Below are 19,139 nucleotides of genomic sequence, written 5' to 3'. Positions count from 1 at the left end.
AACTCAAGGTCACCAAGCACCCAATGCCTCCCCACCAGGGGAGAGAGGGAGGGAGAGAGAGAGAGAGAGAGAGAGAGAGAGAGAGAGAGAGACAGAGAGAGAGAGATGCACCTTTACAACACCTAAGGAAATGTTGAACAAACACTGACAAAGCCTTCAATTTGTCCAGATTCAAGAACAGTTCCACTAAGCTGCACCTTACACACATCTTCAATGCAGGTACAGGTAAACGTGGTATTGTGGATCAGATGTGAGCTGCTTAGTGTTGCCTATCATGTAATATATCTGCTGAAAACTGCAGAGTGGATGCAGAGGGCAGCTGCAATCCCACCCAGAGCTGCCGCAAGGTTGTTTTTTATATCAGAGCCAGACCCTGAACAACAACTGGCAATATTCAATGTCAAGTATGTCTTCCGTTCACCCTTCCAACATTTCCGTTTGACACAGTGATGCACTACGGCAGAGCTGGCCGCACCTACAGATGATCTGCGTGGCGTGTGTGGTTATTTAAAGGCCCACGGGGAGAGGTCGGGGTACAAATCAAGGACGGCCGCCACGTGGATGACAGCAGATCTACAGTATGGTGGCCGGAGTAATGGATGTAAGTCCTGGTTCCTGTGGTGGCTCGGGTAGACAGCAACAGTGCACTCCTGTGGAGAGCATGTACTGTGTGTGTAAAACATCCCCTTGTGACTATGAAGAAAATGATTGTGTATTCAGCACTTTGGCCCGGAGAGCAAGATATCTCAACAAGTACTGGACAGATTGACATCTGGAACGCATGCTTATAGTCCCTTGAAGATTGATCCTAAATGTTTTGGTGACCCCCCCTGGCCTTTCCTCTAGCCCCACCATCTGGACAAAAATATCCCTCACTCACAAAACAATACGGAAATTTATCATGGGACATGATATGAAAGTTGCTCGGCACATTTCATGCAAGGTAGCAGCATCCCCTGCTGTCTGCCATCGTGTCTTTTTTCATGCTACCACTAGGAGTCGCCTACAACACCTTTACTTTATTTGTAAACTATTTGCAACTAAAGAATTAATTTTTTTTTATTATTTTCATTTTACTGTTTTAAGTTTTATTCTCTTACCTATTAATAAGAGGCTGGTTTTACACAGAGAGGTTTAACATTAACATTGGCAACACTACTCGGCCTGTGAAACAGTTGTATGTCTTCTGTGGGTTCCCTTACTACCATTTAGTATTAGTATTGAGGGAGAACGCTGTAACTGAACAAAAAGGGAGCAGCGTCAATGTAACGTTACGTCCACTAAAAGTGTTTGTTTTTGCCACCGACAGGCTCAGATTGATATTATAAGTGTCTGACTACATTATGGAAAGGACCCTACAGAGAAATAGAACCTTATTCTTACCTTTTCTTGATCCGGTCTGTTTGTTATTGTGTCAAAGTCCCGCTCAAGGAGAAGTCTCGTTGTGAAATCCGAATATCGGACAGCAACAGGTCCCACTCTTTGCAGCATTCATCCTCTGAGGTCAAAGGGTCACACACCCACAGGAACACCACCAGTCTCCCGAGCTTGTAGCAGCTGGTTGACCCTCCTCTGCCTTTTGAAAAATACTGATGTTACCCTTTAAATGCAGTAACATATTTGATAGGTAGATCTGTCATATAGGCCCGGTGTCGATCCTTGTGCCAACTTAATTTAGTTAAGAGTTAATTTGAAAATAAAGAAATCCAAAGAAAGCCTTTAATGTTTTATCTGATAAATATCATTATGTTTGTTTATTAAGTGGCCCCCCCGGGGCAAAGCAAGTTGAGTATCGCTGCATAAACATATTATGGTTTACATTGGGTTACATCATCTTACTGTAAATTCTTTGCACACTTCTAGTTATCAATGATGAAACACATTGTTGAAACATTCAGCCCCCTCTCCTTCCCCTCAGTGTTTCAGGAGCCCGTTCTACGGATACTGTTGAGTAACAATACCAGACCAGCTCTCATGTTGACGTTGATCTTTTTCATCATTTTATTATATATATATTTATAATATGTACAGAAAAAAAACAAAAGAACATGATCAAACTCAGCAGGGAGACAGCACCAAAGTGAACAAGCCAAACAGAAAGACAGACAGAAGGTGACTGACAGGCGAGCTCCTGCCCGGTGCTCTTTATTAACAAACAACACCTAGTGAGTGCCTTTAGTAAGCCATTGAACAGCGATGGATGGACAGAGTGTGCAAATGACATGGAAAACATCCCCCCCGCCCTGTTAACCCAAACCAATACAAAAAGTGAACTTAAGAGAAGTCAAGTGTTGTTTCATCAGAATCACATTCATAAGCAAAACCCCCCCACCCACCAATCCCACCCAGCGTCCCCTCATACTTCCATGGACTAGACATCACACTATAGTGTATTCAATGAATACATTAAAATCAGTAGAATATCAAGACTTGTTGAAAGATTTAAAAAAAAAAAAAAAAGGAAATCAGTCATCATCCAGTATATGTGTGTGTGTGTGTGTGTGTGTGTGTGTGTGTGTGTGTGTGTGTGTGTGTTAAGTTTCAAATGTTTTGCTTGTTCTGCATCTACTCAAGTGAGAGCGGTGTGATGCCAGGATGCCAACATGTGTCCAAAAAAGCTCAGGAATGTTACATACGACCCTGCCCCACACACACACACACACACACACACACACACACACACACACACACACACACACTATTACTGCTGGTTCCTTCCCTCCTCCGTGTCAGATTCCAGACCTGCACAGCAAACTACAGCATTCCTAGTTTAGCTTTAACAGGGCTGAAAACACACAAGGCTAAAAATACATCTCTCACACACGCACGACTCATCTTCCAAGTGATGCCAACGTCACATCGGTGCTTCACTCTGATCACTACAGAGCTGCCACTTTCTGACTGAGCATCAATCAGTGAAGAGGCTTCACATACAGGGAGGCTGCTGTTCTCAAACATTAACGTGGACTCATCTAGATTCAGGTTTCAGGTGTGTTGGCGTTGGACCCTGAAACGCTGAAGACGAGTTTTTCTTGCAGAGAGAAAACCAAAGCCTGGGCATGACAGTCGGGAAGGATCTTGAGTTGCAGTGACGTGATTAGCTGGAGGGGGAGAGAGGTGGGAGTTCATATCCGGTCAGCAAACGGAGACCAGTCAGTCCCAGAAACCTCCAGACGCCCCCCAAACACAACACGAGTGATGAGACTGACTGTGGTGGAGCATGGTGTGTACATACACATAACCCAGACAGTCCTCAGAAGGCCCTGATGCTACTGTAACACAGTATGTTCATCCTTTAACCAGATTTTCCAGTTCTTTGTAAAACGGGGTAAAAAGTAGCGGCTCAGATTGATGAGGTCTCCAGTGTGGAGGCCCCTCTATGAGGGCGGCGGGCGGGGGGGATGCTCTTCTCTTCACATTCCTTCCAGTCTCCCTGGAAATACGGCTGAGACCAGAGCTCCAGGCATGTAAACAGCCTCGGACCTGTCGCTTGTTTCACCGTTACTACGCCAACGGCGAGCGGCCTGTCTGATCCAAACACAACAAATCTGTTCACATACATGTCTGCTATAGCTCCAGTTTGTTCCTCTCAAGTACTTATAACATGATAAGGACGGTGAAAGCTCCAGAAAAAGACAGTAAATGGACCTTGAGTTAAGATTATTTTGAAGCTTCACGCTCAAGGTGCCCTGGAGCTCACCTGGTAGAGCAGAGTCCGTACGGCAGCGGCCCATTTGCTGCATGTCGTCCCCTCTCTCTGTCAATCTGTCTGACTGTCCAATAAAGGCAAAAAAAACTAAAACAAAGAATCTTAAGAACAATGAACCCTTTCAAAAGATAGGGGAAGTCTTCCAGCGTCCATGTCCACATGATTATGGACATGTCTTTAATAATGCAGAAAGGCGTGTTAAACGACTTGCCGTGTTGAATGTAAAGGCCCCGACACACCAAGCCAACGGTCGGCCGTATAGCCAGTTTGGGGCTGACGGTGAGTATCTGTCAGTCTACTTTTTTCGGTGTGTCCCGCACCTTTAGCTCTAGTCTGCCCACATCGGAGGCTTTTCGGACGATTCAGCATGTTGAATCGCCGGCGGAGCTCGTCGGTGAGAGAAATCATTCTGATTGGCTGTTCAGATTAAGCGAATCAGTGCACGAGAAGAGAAACGGGAGGAAGGCAAACGAGTAAAGTCAAGAGGCCGCGCACAGAAGGCTCTTCTCATTTTTCGTCTTCATCTCATCTGATCATTCCAACACACGGGTATTTTCACAGCGACATGGCCATCTGGAATGAAGCTAAGTGGTGAGTGAGTGGTGTGAAAATGGTCGCCGCTTTATTTCATGTACGAATCATGACAACAGCTCGTATATCCGCTGTCCTGTCTTTTTGTTTCCCTTTTTGAATGATAAATACAGACTACGGCCGCCTGCTGGTGTAGAGAGTAATTTCCTCTCACACAGACGCAGAACGTACGTGGTAGTTGGCCGTCGGCTGTAGTTTTTGCGGTGTGTTCAAACGCAACTTGTCGGCCAAGACAAAGGCGACGTGAGGCGACGCAACCGGTGGCCTTTGTCGCTGCTCGTTCTTTGATGTCAGCTTGGTGTGTCTGGGACATTATGTTGACAAACAGGAGGATCTCTGGGAAGGAACAGCAGCTTTAGTAAAAGCCCACCCCATCCCTCAGCCAACAGACACACCCACACCACATCTCCACCTCAGCTTCATCTGCAAACAAGCAACAATGACATGATGTCCGTCACGTACTCAACATGAGAGCTGAAGCTAATTGTACAAGTTATCTCTACCAGGAGTATCAATGAGAAAATAAAAAAACAATAAAACCACGACAATAATAAAACGGTCATTGTAAGATCAATGCAGAATATTGCCAATCACTCCTGTTTAAGTCGAACTCATCTGTATGCAGTGTTATCTGCCCTCGGACTGTAATATTTAGTGTCATTCCAGGAAGTCACCGAGCTAAATGTTACAGCTTTTTGTCACATTGCTTTCTTTTTTTTATATATGAAATGAAGACTGAAGACTAAAACAGAAAAACTAACGCCATATATTGCTGCTTCCATCTCAGCTCTGACGTCTGTATGTGGAACTAAGTGACCTGCCAGGGTCCTCTTCTACCTCAAGTGTTGAGCAGGGAGTTTGGTTAATGAATCCCTTGGTTAATGCTTCCGTCAAAACTAACTACAATCTGTCTTCGCGTGTTGATCTTTCTCCTGAATGTGATCTCATTATAGGCTCAGACGAGGGGCCTCGGAACGGCAACGTTTTCCGCCCAAACTAATTTATTTTACGTAGTTTAACTTTGGTGAATTTGTGCCATCGACCAATCACAAACCGTCTTGGCAGTTCTGACTTTTGTCGGAGCAGAAAGCCGAAGAGTCCAAAATGGAGCAGGCTATTAGCTGTGTTTCACATAAACATTCCCCACAAAGAGACACGGTTTGCAGACATGAGTCGATAGTACAAATTTGTCTCTCGAGTAAACTGCAGTAACTTACAGTTAGTGACTGAGCTAACCGGCTTTCTAACTGGTTAGAAATGAGCTCACCAGCCACAGCAGCTTGCCAACTAGCCCCACACCTAGTCAAGGATGCTACCTAGTCTGTTTCGCCAGAATGCAAAATAAGTTCAGTGTGCTTCAAATTAAATACTTGTCGAATTTTCTAACGGCATCTAAAACCCTCCTTTTCCCATGGTGCAACTGGGGGAGTGCATCTGACGATTTTTGGAACTTTAATCCGACAATCATGCTCACTTCACGCAACTACTTCCGTCATCCGTATACAGTACTTTAAAGGTGTGTTCAGACAGAACAGTGAGGTGAATTTCAGAGCGACTGGCGACAAACTCAATGGAGAGGCTTGAGTGAGTGAGTGGGCATGAATAGACGCAAATTCACCCGGGATGGCACAAACTGAGACAAAGACAGTTGGAAATGTTAAGCAAAAGATTCGGGGCTCATCCCGGGGCGATCAGTCAGAGGCTGAATTGAACACATACATCAGACCGGCAATACGTCATCCAGAGATGACGCGGATCTCTGATTTGTTCTCCTGCCTTGTCTTAAAAAAGATCTAATAAAGGAGCTTTATGGCTCCAAGCTATAGACCGACCAGCATGGCGTCATCATATGAAAAGCTGTTGTGTAGCGGGTTAACCGAGGCTTTCACACTGACACCTGAGGCACATACAATCTGTGAATATTCACTATCTGTGTGGTTAATCTCTAAATGATGCTGGTGACAGTGGCTAGCATGGCTAGCTAAGGTTAGTTTGAGTGGAAGGCTGCTGCAGTAATACAGTCATACATTAACGTTATAGCAGCATCAGACTGTCGTCTCCAACTAAATCTCATCCTATAGATCAAACAGTTGGTTATTAACGCGTTGGTTATTTACCGACAACACTTGGCCTAACGGGATTCAATCAAATATGTAGAGATGTCTGGATAAGCACTATTCGGCCACTGTGTTGGACGGGGAAAGACTGAAGGGACATGGCGGCGATCAACCTTCATTTATTAATGCAACGCAAACCCTCAGGTCCAGGCAAGGTCGCAAAATAATTATTAGACATGTGTATAAAACAAACGTTTGTATAACAAGAGATGAATGAATACGAACTTGTCAAAATTACAATCCAAACACAAATTGCATTGAAGGTCTGTTTTCTATCCCGAAAAGGGGGCTTGACTTTTTTGCGAAGTACCCGTATGAGCCGGTCTGATGTATACACACGGTCGGTGCATCCATTTCTAGCTAGCTTACAGCTAGAGACGGGGCCCCTGCTGCCGCCTGCTGGCAGCAGAAGAAAGTGTGGTTTTAGTGTTAATGACTAACATAGAAGTTAATTTAATTAATGCATGACATAAAAATTCCTTGATGCTGCTGTTATTTATTATTATTTATCATACAGTTTAAGGTCAGTGGCTGATAGGATAGTTTTAACATGGTGTTTTAAAAGCCCTCGCCACAACAGGCCGCTATGTGGGGAAAACTACAATAAGCGTGCCCAAAGTGTTTGGCAATGAAAGGGGATGGCACAAATTTGATGCCAAGTGAAGCTGATTGCCTGTTGACCCGCTGCGATCTGATTGGCTATTTTCCAAGTACTGCTGTGTCATCATTTGCTCATAGTTGGCAGAATTTAGTATTTCTTTTAAACTGAACAGTATAACAGCAAGTCAAGGACAACAGGTATGCGCCCAGACAGATTATTATCAACCCGTGTTAAACTGTGTGGGTCAAATTCAACGTGAGTGACATAACGTGGATATTCCCCTTCTGCTTCCTGTCTGAACACACCTTGAGAGAGTGAGAGTGGTAGCCGAGGTAGAGGACAGATGGAGGGAGAGGAGGGAGGCTCACCGAATGGGCTTCCCCTGGATCTTCGTCAATAAATGCCAATGATGAGTCACTGTTCAGGAACACTTCACATTTACAGTGTGTGACTCAAGCACACTGCACCTGTGTGTGTGTGTGAGTGTGTGTGTGTGTGTGTGTGCAGGTAAATAGAAAAGTTGGGCTGGGGCGAGGTGGGGGGGTGGCCCTAAGATGAGATCAGCGTAGACAGACACAGCCTGAGGAGAAAAGTGTTTGGCCAAAATCTCTTTAACCCGTGCCACCCCACTACAGTGTGTTTGAGTGTGTGTGTGTGTGTGTGTGTGTGTGTGTGTGTGTGTGTGTGTGTAGAGATAAGCTCACTGTATCTAAAACTAATCTTCCACTGCCTCCATTCCACTCTAAATCAATACCAATCTCCCCCCGAATCTGTTTTCTTTCCGTCCTCTTGGCAGAAAGTAAAAGTGGTCTCGGTGGCTGTTTCTGTCCCTCACAGACTGATCGCTTTCCTCTCTCGGTTATTTGACGGGTGTACAGACCCAAATTAACCCCTGTAAAGTTTCAATCCGTTTCCTGATCTTAACACCATCCCCCGGATCTCCAGACGGGCTGATAGAAGGGGAGTCAGGGAGTTGGGTGTGGGTTACAGGGTGTTATGGAGGACCGGTGGGGGTGTGGGAGTGGCAGAGATGACGGGGAGGGAACACAGAAGGAGAAGAAAAGGGAGATTTCAGTGGAAATGGTAGAGGTGATGGTTGGGGGTGGTGGTGGTGGTCTTTTAACAGCAGCCCCCTCCGGACTGCCTGACGGGGGTGCTCTCGATTTTCAAGTTGGGCTTGTCGCCGCCGGCCGTGGCCCCGGGACCCATGCGCTTCTTGATCTCCGCGGCCATGGTCATGAAAGCCTGCTCTACGTTGGTGGCGTTCTTGGCGCTCGTCTCCAGGAAGGGGATGGCCAAAGAATCGGCGAACTCCTGCCAGAAAGGAAGGAGGAAACTTGTAGTGAAACTGGGCACTCCATACATACAGAACACAGAGATTTAAGTCTCTGTTATACTGACAACAGACTTGTAAAACATTTTGAGCATTAATGCCTGGATTATGAAATAAAAACACCACACGTATTGGGTATAAATGATGGAAAATGTTTCTATTTTATATCATTGTAAACTGAATATCTGTTGGGTTGATGTCACCTTGCGGTTTACAAAACTGTGATGGGTATTTTTCACTATTAATTGAGAAAATAATCAACAGATTAATCAATAATAAAAACTAGTTGTAGCCCTGGCACAAATCCTGTTGGCTTTAGTGTCCCATAACATTCTATATGGGGTTTTACTTGCTTGTCCAGTCTGACAGAAATAACTAGGGCTGGACCAAATAGTTGGAGTTTCGAAACTTCATTAAAAACATTGACATTCCAACTCTAAAATTAACATTTGAATGCTGCGCAGCTTTTTTTTTTTCTATTCATTGTGTTTAAAGCCGGTATGTCTGCAGAGCTGCAGATAAAGATCAGGCTACACTCATCATCATCATATGAAACTAGAAAACCTGAGGAATCCATTGGTACCAACCATGTCATACTAGCTTGTCGCAAAGGAGGCTTAATATGTTGTTACTTCCTGCCTTACCTTGGCTGTTGTGTAGTCCACTACTTTCTTAGTGGTCAGGTCACACTTGTTGCCCACCAGAAGCTTGTTGACATTTTCACTGGCGTAGCGGTCGATTTCCTGAAGCCACTGCTTGACGTTGTTATAGGACTCCTGCACAATGACAAGAATATGAGCAGGACAGACACGGGACAGTTTACAGGTTTTAACACCACTGTGACTGGGCAGTGGGATTAATACAGTTAGAGGGAATTGTAATATATCATTAACATTATTAAAAAGAGTATCAATTTCACTCTGATTCAGACAAGCCAAACGGACTATGGCTTGTGAAAGCGCCCTTAAATTATTGAAAACAACTTGAGTACAGCAACTCAAGTTTGAACTGGAAAAGGGTTGGGTACTGAACCTCATAAACATTTACAATCAGCAAAGTAACAAAACCAAACCATACTACTGGACTAGTATTGGAGTGATTTCCTACTCTGAGGAGTCGGTCCAGACGGCTCACCCACCTGATCTGTCACATCATATACAACTATGATGCCATGGGCTCCGCGGTAGTAACTGGAGGTGATGGTACGAAACCTCTCCTGACCGGCGGTGTCCCACTGAGAGAGACACAAGCAGAGATAGAAAAGATTAGAAATCAAATCAACAAAATAGTACTTCATAAAAAAATCTGAATTAATACCTCTTCCCTCCTCAGAACCCTTGAGACGATCAAAAGATCTCATGTATTGTTTGTTTGACTTTGAGGAGCAGCAGGAAGAACAAATGAAGTGTATTTGACTTCGAAGCATAAACTTCTGATTAAATTCATCTTGTTTCTGTGTAGCAGTCAAAAGAAAGTGTTTGGAAATAGTTAGTGGATGAAGACAAAAGAAAAGCTGAGCAGCAGAATGATGTGTATGACATGACTCTGTTGTTGTAATGATGACATTAGTGATATGTAAATGTACATTATGCAGAGTTTACCATATTTATTTACAAGCTAATAGAGTACAGCTGATTTCACCCCCTCAACGTTTTTACTAGCAAACCACTTGGTAAATATTTGAAAACTGGTTTTGATTTGAGAAATAACAGTATTGCATTTAAAGTATTTATGGAGAAGAAGAAAATAACTTTGATGTAGTTGGCAGATGCCAGATTCTAACAGTGTTATCGGCTCTATTTCTGTGCCTGTGAAGGACACAGAGGATTCTTTTGTAGTTTTTTTTCCCTGCTATCGATGATTTGATGTGAGCAATCCTCTACTGCTGCTTTCAACTCATGAAAGGTCATCTGACAGCACAAACCCAACCTGATTAACTAAACTTAGTTTCGTGAAACCTGTCTAAGCCAGAGTCCCATTTAATGAAGCAGGTCTTTCATTGCCAAGTTCGCTAAGAGAGAAACGTAACGTGCGGTCATTGTCTTGGGTTATGGTCTTGTTTCCACCTCTTTAGCTTTGAAAGTGATACTAAATCCAAGTGCCAGGTACTTTCAGAGGTTGTAGGCAGTGCTGTCTTACATGAGTGGTCAAGCAGATGTGATGTCACAACAAGAACGACTATCAAATACAACCACTCTGACCAATTTAGTCCTGTGTCTGCATGGAGCAGATCAACTAGGGCTGGGACGATTCACCTATCCCCCGATTCGATACTATCAGGATACTTGGGTGCCGATTCGATATGTATTGCGATTCGATATTACGATTTTTGTTAACTTTTTTTAACATTAGACCATGGGAAAAAGTTGAATCATACACTTCTATGGACTTTTAATTTGGAAAATATCTAAATTGATACAGTAAAAATGTTTGATTTTCATGTCCTGAAATCAAATATATCAGCATTATTTATTACATTTTTTCCAGCAACCCAAAAATCTAAGAATAAAAACATTTCCCTCACAAATTAGTGGTATTTTCTTTTTAATTTATAAAGGACATGTAATGTTTTATACTTCTGGTGAATATAATCCAATCAATCTTATTTCCATATATGTATGTTGTATATACAGTTCTTGACGGATACGGAGCGGATATGACGCCACGTTACTCAGACTACTACAATAAAAGCGGTAACTTCCTTCTACCTCAGCATAGACTCAAATGAAGGAAATAGATTGATTCTGGCATTAAAAATCGTTAAAAAAATAAATTGCAATACATTTTTTTTCCCACTCCTAGTAAATACAATGGAAACACAAAGAAGAACCTAGTACCAAAGCCTCACGTGGTTTCTAATGCAGTGAGAATCAGCTAAATGTCTGCAGAATTACTACAAGAACACTCACAGTTTATCACCAGGTGTGTTAAGAGTCATCTATAAAAGCAAAGAAATAGAACCACGCTGTGCATTGTGCTTTTAATGTTGTGTGTATATGTATAAGCAGAGCTAATGTATGTCTGCTTAACAAACTAGATGTATTTGAGGTGGCACAACTAAAACAGGATCCAATTACAGCTTGGTCTGAATGCAAAACGTGCACACACACACACACACAGACACGGCATGCCTCTTGTGTTTTGAAACAATGGTTGGATCCGAGCCCTGGCTCAGGTGAGGGTTACAGAGTGTGTTCTCTCTGTGTGTGTGTGTGTGTGTGTGTGTGTGTGTGTGTGTGTGTGTGTGTGTGTGTGTGTGTGTGTGTGTGTGTGTGCGTACTCACAATCTGCAGTTTGATGGTCTTGCCGTCCAGCTCGATGGTGCGGATCTTAAAGTCCACTCCAATGGTGCTGATGTAGCTCTCTGTGTAGGTGTCGTCCTGCAGAGAGGGAGAAGAGGACGGGGTCAGGCCAACAGCAGAATGAGGAAAGAACAAAGGTTGCAGTTGGAACAGAGACGTTTAGATCCCAACAGTAATGGAAAAACACGTTTCAGAGGAGTGAGACGGAACTACTTACAGCAAAGCGCAACAGAAGACAGGACTTTCCTACTCCAGAGTCTCCAATGAGCAGGAGCTTGAACAGATAGTCACTGAAAGAAAAATGATCCAGGTTAGAACAGGGAATAACAATGCCTGAATGTCAGTACAGATACATGAACAATATTTTATATCTTACTAAGCTGAATATATAAAAATGTTCTTATTCTAAACCAATCTTATGTAAAGACCAAAACCAACCACATGTTAGTCTGTCTCTCAAGACTTTCTGACTTTCCTACTCTGTCTCTGAGCTCCAAGGTCATTGGTTCCTATTGAAGATGCTTAAAAACACCTCACAAATATAGAGTTTAATTTTTAAAAATGACTCAGTAATTTCCTAAAACAGCTGGTCACTGTAGTTTTTAACAAATATTTACTCAAACAGGAGGAAATAGTGCATTTGTTGGGGACTATCTTCAGCAAATATCGACCCCAAAGCTCCAGGCTTACTGAATTTTCACCTAGTTTCTGCTAATTCAATTGACATTTTGTCTGCTAATATGCATTATAGCGACCAACCAGACAAGATAAATGCCCAGTGCTAGGTCCTGCTTTATTACCTGATCCTGAGGCTCCGTCATGAAAAGGGTCCCTGTATAAAAATCTAATTTCAAGTAGGGATGCACCGAGCCGACATTTTATCTGCTCAATATAGATTCTGATACCTCAACTAAGAGTGTCTGCGGATACCAATTACCAATCCGATACCACTGATCTCTTTTTGCCAAGTTTTAAATCTGCATACATTTTTATGTAAGGTAACATGATATCAATCCAGCAGATTGGATCAGTGCATCTCTAGTTTCAAGAGACAATGTTTTTCAGTTTTAGGGATGTCTAGATCAAGTTATTTTTGTCTCTGATCCCAGTCCTATAATATTGAGTCTGCCAATACTGAGTCGTATCAAATACTTATATTTACCTAAATGTTGATTAAATATGTAAAGGATAATGTACAGCAAGCCAGTCAGTCATTGTTGTGAATAATTTCCGACAGGTGCTTCCATCGCCCTGAAGGGGTTTATTTCACAATGACCAGCTAGCTGTACATTATCCCTCTTATTACATGGCTACTTACTGAAGAAATCAATAATTTGACATAAAAACGATCCGCCAGAGTCCGACATCAGATCTGTGTCCATAGCAACGGTCTGCTATAAAGAAACGCTGTGACTGACCAATTAAAATCGAGTATTCAACAAAGCCGTGTAATAAGTATCAGCTTATTTTTCACAAGCTGCTCAATCTAAATATTGAAGGTCCTGGTTCAAAACAATTAAATTTATAATCATAAATTTGATTGTTGTAATAGGAAATGAATGTGAAAGTGAGACAATATGACTCCTGAACCAGACAATCAGCTGATCATTTCACTAGAGAGGAGGTATCACTCTGTTGGAGTTGTTGAAAGTCCACTTGTGATTTCACAGTGGTGTCACAGAGTGGAGGTAGGGACAGCGGCTGCAGAGAGCACTTTAACCAGACAACAGACAAGTTTCACTTTGTTCTGTAATCAAGTTACTCACAGAATTTAAATTAATTAGTGACAGCTGATATAATCTGCTGCCGGTGACGTTTATCATTTAAACCGGTGAAAGCAAAGTTCAGCGCAGTAAAGAATAAAGAGTACAGTAAAGAAAGGATTGGATTTGAATCAATCCATTAAAATATGCCTGGATCAGCCCCGATATCAGTCGTTAGGATCGGCTTGGGACAACGCTACCTTTTATGTTGCATACTCCAAAATAATGTGTTTTGACTAGGGCTGTCAATCAATTAAAATATTGAATCACGATTAATCGCATGATTGTCTATAGTTATCGCCCATTTTTTGTCTGTTCAAAATATACCTTAAAAGGGAGATTTGTCAAGTATTTAATACTCTTATCAACATGGGAGTTGGCAAATATGCTGCTTTATGCAAATGTATGTATATATTTATTAATGGACATCAATTAACAACACAAAACAATGACAAATATTGTCCAGAAGCCCTCACAGGTACTGCATTTAGAATAAAAAATATGCTCAAATCATAACATGGCAGCCCAACAGGCAACAACAGCTGTCAGGGTGTCTGTGGGCTGACTTGACTATGATTTGCCCCAAACTGCATATGATTATCATAAAGTGGGCATGTCTGTAAAGGGGAGACTCGTGGGTACCCATAGAACCCATTTTCATTCATATATCTCAAGGTCAGAGGTCAAGGGACCCCTCTGCAAATGGCCATGGCAGTTTTTATCTTCACTCTAGCTTCACTCTGGCGTTAAAACTAATTTGTGTTAACGTGTTATTATCATGTTAACTTTAAATCTTTCCTGAAGGTCCACTTCATAGCTTTTACTGGAGCTTTCAACCGTATCTCTGTTGTTGTGGTCGAAAACTCCAGAAAAAGCTAGTCAGGGGACCTTGAGTATGGATTTTTGGTTTTGTCTAACTACTGTTTGCAGGTCAATAATAAAGCAACTCTAGAGCAAGGCAGTATTACAGTATGTACAGAATGTACAGAGTAGAGGGTTAACAGGGGCCAAGCCCTCACTTGTGCCCTCGGGCCCTCCAGCAGGTTAATCCGGCCCTGGAATTAGGACCGGATATCACTTGAAACTTTTTGATTATATTGCCCATACCTGACCTCCAGTAATGATACCTAAACAATGTTTTTTTAGTTTTTTTAAACCTTATATTGAGGAATATAAATGTTGTTTATGTTTTTGTGTTGAGGTCTGATACTCACTCCTACTACTAGCAGGTTCTCCCAAAATGAAATAACAACACCACCCCCACCACCCAATCACCGAGAGGAAAACATCACATGAATTTGACACACAGCAGACAGCTGGAGAGAATTGCCCAATGCCACTGCTATTCTTGTGTCATAGGAAACTGAGATCTGTCCTGTATCACAGCCTGACACTCAATCAACTGGCAATATGTCACAAACACTGGATCAACAGCGCTGTTGCAATCAGCCCAGTTCACATTTCTAAATGGCTTTAGCTTGTGTTGATATGGACTGATGCTGAGGGCCACCAGGAGGACTGGTCAGTCACTTATCATTCATTGCAATGAGTTACCCAGAGACCATCTGAAGTTCATAGCCTTATATATATTTAAAGGGAGTGCTATGAGAAAGGCAGTTAAACTGAACCTGCCAGCTAACAATAGTCATTGCGGCAACGTTCATAGCTTTTACTGCCAGATAAGTAGGGCACGGTATTGTTTGAAACGTTTCAATACTTGTGCCAAAATAATAAACTGAGTTTGAGTAGGGCTGTCAAAGTTAACGCGATACTAACACGTTAACGCAAATTCTTTTTAACACCATTAATTTCTTTAAGCATTAATGCAACTTGCGATTTTTAAGTTGTAGCAAGCTCAGTTTTAAAGCGAGAGTGAAGATTCTGGTATCATATGAAACTAAAAAAAACTAAAGAATCCATTGGTACCAACCATGTCATAATACTACTGGCATGGCCATTTTCAAAGGGGTCCCTTGACCTCTGACCTCAAGATATGTGAATGAAAATGGGTTCTATGGGTACCCACGAGTCTCCCCTTTACAGACATGCCCACTTTATGATAATCACATGCAGTTTGGGGCAAGTCATAGTCAAGTCAGAACACTGACACACTGACAGCTGTTGTTGCCTGTTGCACTGCAGTTTGCCATGTTATGATTTGAGCATATTTTTTTATGCCAAATGCAGTACCTGTGAGGGTTTCTGGACAATATTTGTACTTACTAGAAAGTGGAACCAAATCAGGTGCACTACCACAGTGTAGGCTTTAGATATTAAGGCATTGTCTATCGAGAGACAAGGCTTTACAGTATGTGTAAACACACAGGGAAATAAAGACTGTCTGCTAAGGGTGTGGAGGTGTTAGCTAAAGCTAGTCAGACAGGGTTCCCATCAGGATTCAAAGGGAAGCTTCTGCGGACAGATTCGGTGACAAGCGGGGCTGTCCTCTCGTTTCAGGGCTGCAGGAGGTCAGCTGTCACAACATCTGCTACCTGAGCTATCATCTACTGTATCTGCGAAATTAGCATACATAGCCGGCACAACACCATTCAAGATCAGGACCTGGTAAACCTGTTTTTAATTCGGCACCAACCACGTAGTTATATATATCAATAGCAGGTAAATAAGTGTACAAATAGTCCACTCTGCTCGGCAGCCTTGTAGTAAAAAGAGAAGCCAATATTGGGGTTAATTTGGCCAATAATTTGGTAATTTGGCAGTAATTCATTTTCAGTGACCTGCCACAGTGGCAGGTGAGGAAAAAGGTTAATTTCAGACCCTGCATGTACGTAACGTAACAGTGACGTTACGTAACGTAACAGTGACGTTACGCTACGCAGCGCTACGCAGCGCTACGCTACGCTACGTTACGTTACGTTACGTTAAACAAAAAGCTAACGTTAGGCTTTCTGTCGAGGCTACAGGTCAGCCGTTTGGTTACTTACTTTACTGTCAAGCTAAAGCTAACGTTAGGCTGTCTGTCAAGGCTACAGGTCAGACTCCAGACAGATATTGTTGTTGTTGTTTTTTTGCCTAAATGGCTCTTTTGATAGTAAAGGTTGTTGACCCCTGTGTTAGGGGCTGGGTGATGTAAACAAAATTGATATTGTCATAATTATCAAAGGTCAATTTAAAACCACAAGTAAACAGTTAAACTCTTAGTTGTGCCTCTAATTTATCATCATTTTCATAGAATCTGTGTACTTTGTGACAGATATTGTTGAACTTTTTCATTTATTTCATAAAATAAAGGAATTGACTTCCTTTTTCTAGTAACAGATATTCTCTAGTAACACAGATATAAAATACAGATATAGGGTCATTCCTGTGCAGCAACATTTCAGCATCATGACTTTTGAAAAAATAATGTGGATTTTTCATCTTCTTTTGCAGCCTCTTCTCAAGCCTAAGGGCCCCATTTTCACCATTAGATGCTATTTTAGTATAGAATTATTAAAAGGGACTGTTTGTAAGAATCAGAAATGCTTGTTGACAGCGACACCTGTGGCCGTTAAATCAACGAAAGTCAGCGTCGGGCTCGCGCTTGCTCGCTCTAAATAGACATGAACGAGCATCGCTCAACACAGTGAGGCGACACACGTCGGCTAAAACCACAATATCACTCTTTATTTTACCTGCTTGGCTGTAATGTTAGCTGACCAGACAAAGGTCTCTCCATGAATCAATGCTGATCCTAGTGTTGGCTTTTCCTGCCTCAGCCTCCGGGGCCGAAGCAGGAAGAAAAAACGTTATTGTTTCCGACCACAGCCGGAGGGCGACACTTGCACCCGGTCGGAGACGATAACGTTTCTCGCTGCGGAGCCCCGTCACTTCACAAGACACGGAAAACCTCTGTTGGTCTGGAGGAGCTGCAGCATTTATTTCTGCACAAACGTCCACTGTACATTCACTAGATAGTCTCAGAGCTAAACTAACTCTTCTGCAGTGTGTAGTGTGCGCGCATGCACGTGAGGTGGAGCGAGAACTAGCACGGCGTGTGAGTGAAGGCAGGCAGGCAGAGGAGCAGAGGAGCAGAGTACAGCAGAGACTCCGGCCCTGGAGACCAAAGCTACGGTCTCCCCCGCGTCCTCCAACCGCGGCCAACACTGTTTTGCAAGACGGGGCTTCATTAGATATACTGTAACTTTGCGGTTTTGGTGCTTCCATGTAGTTTCTGTTGGAGTCTGAACAGCGTAGAAACAAGCGATCGCGCATATGCGAGCGCCATATGCGACCGCGCATGGGATCCCGACCTGGATTTATTTATACGTGTAAGAAGTTACAAACAGTCCCTTTAAATAATGTTTATAACAAAGTAATTTTCAATAAATTTATAGGTAAATATTGGGGTAATTTGTCAGTAATTCCAAAGAAATGTCAAATAGGTAAGTTGCTAATTATCAGCTACTTACCATGAAATTTGCGGACCTGCAAAAATTAAGTGTTACAATATATTTAATTTAGGCTTTAGAATTGCTTTGTAAAAATAATATTTCTTAATATAAGGACAACCTGTGACCTGGTTATAAATATCAATAGTAGTCAAATAAGTGTACAAATAGTCCACTCTGCTCTGCAGCCTTTTAGTAAAAAGAAAAGCCATTTCTAACTGAAATTTTACTGGTATGTTGCATTTATGGCGAACTTAAGAGTACCGGGCGTCTGTATCATGTACGTAACGTAACGTAACGTAACGTAACAGTGACGTTACGTTAAACAAAAAGCTAACGTTAGGCTGTCTGTCGAGGCACGAGTTAAACTGTCAGCTGACGGTTAGGTGACGGTTAGCAAACTGTCAGCTGACGGTTAGGTGACGGTTAGGTGACGGTTAGCTGACGGTTAAAGGGTAAAACACGTTGGTGAGACTGTCACGTTAAAGGAGCAGTCCGCGCCCTGCTGCTCACTAGCTAGCTCGAACAGAACAATAACCTACATTATTATAAAGGTTACACCCATAAAAACACATAACATATCATTATGAGTCCTCACAGAACACGACAGAGGACAAACGGAGCGTGTTTTAACTCACTATTCAGGATTCATGGTGTCTCTCTGGAGGTGTTGTTCTCTTCTCTTCCTACTCCGGTAGAAGAATAAAGATGACTTGTAGATCCGGGTCTGTTTCTACCGTCTCCGTAACCGTTTCCTCTGTATTATTAGACCTTTATTGTGTTCATAGGTCCTTGATCCTAGCGGACATATCCTCCGTTTCCTCTCGTTAAGGCTGTTTGTTGTATTTCTATTATGTTCTGTCTTTCTCTCTTCTCTGTGTCCGTTGCTGCTTTAGAGGCTCAAGATGGCTGCGCAGGTGCGGAACTGACGTCAGGTGACGTGTCACTACTCAGACACACACACAAGGACGAATCGAGAATTTAGAGGGATGCTGGGAATTGTAGTTTTTATCATACAGATCAGAATCAGAATCAGAATCAGAATGGTGTTTATTGCCAGGTGTAAGAGGTATACACTAGGAATTTTCTTTGGCTTTGTTGGTGCAAGACAAACAGTATGATAACAAAGGAATAGATAAAACGTTAAAATAAGATAAGAATAAAAATGTACAATTTACAAATAAGCTATAAACAAAAATAATAAAAATGTCTTCACTTGTTTTCAAGCATTTGTTTGGGCAGGGGTCAGGGGTCAGCAACCTGCGGCTCTTTAGCCCCTCTCCAGTGGCTCCCTGTGGATTTTTAAAAAATTTAGTGGAAATGAATAACTGT

General features: G+C 42.4%; 1 protein-coding gene across 1 annotated transcript; it reads right to left on the bottom strand.

Annotated features, from left to right (window-relative positions):
- Positions 1-1,977: 1,977 nt before the first annotated feature.
- rab1ba (zRAB1B, member RAS oncogene family a) lies at positions 1,978-18,736 on the bottom strand. The gene is made up of 6 exons (XM_074623856.1): positions 18,446-18,736; positions 11,871-11,943; positions 11,636-11,731; positions 9,490-9,585; positions 8,996-9,127; positions 1,978-8,332 (listed from the first exon to the last, which is right to left on the bottom strand). Exons 1-6 carry the CDS (start codon positions 18,457-18,459, stop codon positions 8,138-8,140), a joined length of 606 nt encoding a protein of 201 aa, XP_074479957.1. The 5' UTR covers positions 18,460-18,736; the 3' UTR covers positions 1,978-8,137.
- Between the last annotated feature and the right edge of the window lie 403 nt (positions 18,737-19,139).

Source organism: Sebastes fasciatus, chromosome 22 (assembly GCF_043250625.1).
Source record: "Sebastes fasciatus isolate fSebFas1 chromosome 22, fSebFas1.pri, whole genome shotgun sequence".
Taxonomy (NCBI): domain Eukaryota; kingdom Metazoa; phylum Chordata; class Actinopteri; order Perciformes; family Sebastidae; genus Sebastes; species Sebastes fasciatus.
The sequence above is the reverse complement of the archived record's forward strand: the minus strand, read 5'-3'. Positions and strand labels throughout refer to the sequence as shown.

Bases quoted from the DNA above. Each gene is read 5' to 3' on its own strand.
- rab1ba (XM_074623856.1), bottom strand. The intron at 9,128-9,489 runs GTGGGTGAGCCG...GTCATTGTGCAG, and splicing joins TATATGATGTGACAGATCAG to GAGTCCTATAACAACGTCAA. The intron at 8,333-8,995 runs GTAAGGCAGGAA...CCTTTCTGGCAG, and splicing joins TGGACTACACAACAGCCAAG to GAGTTCGCCGATTCTTTGGC.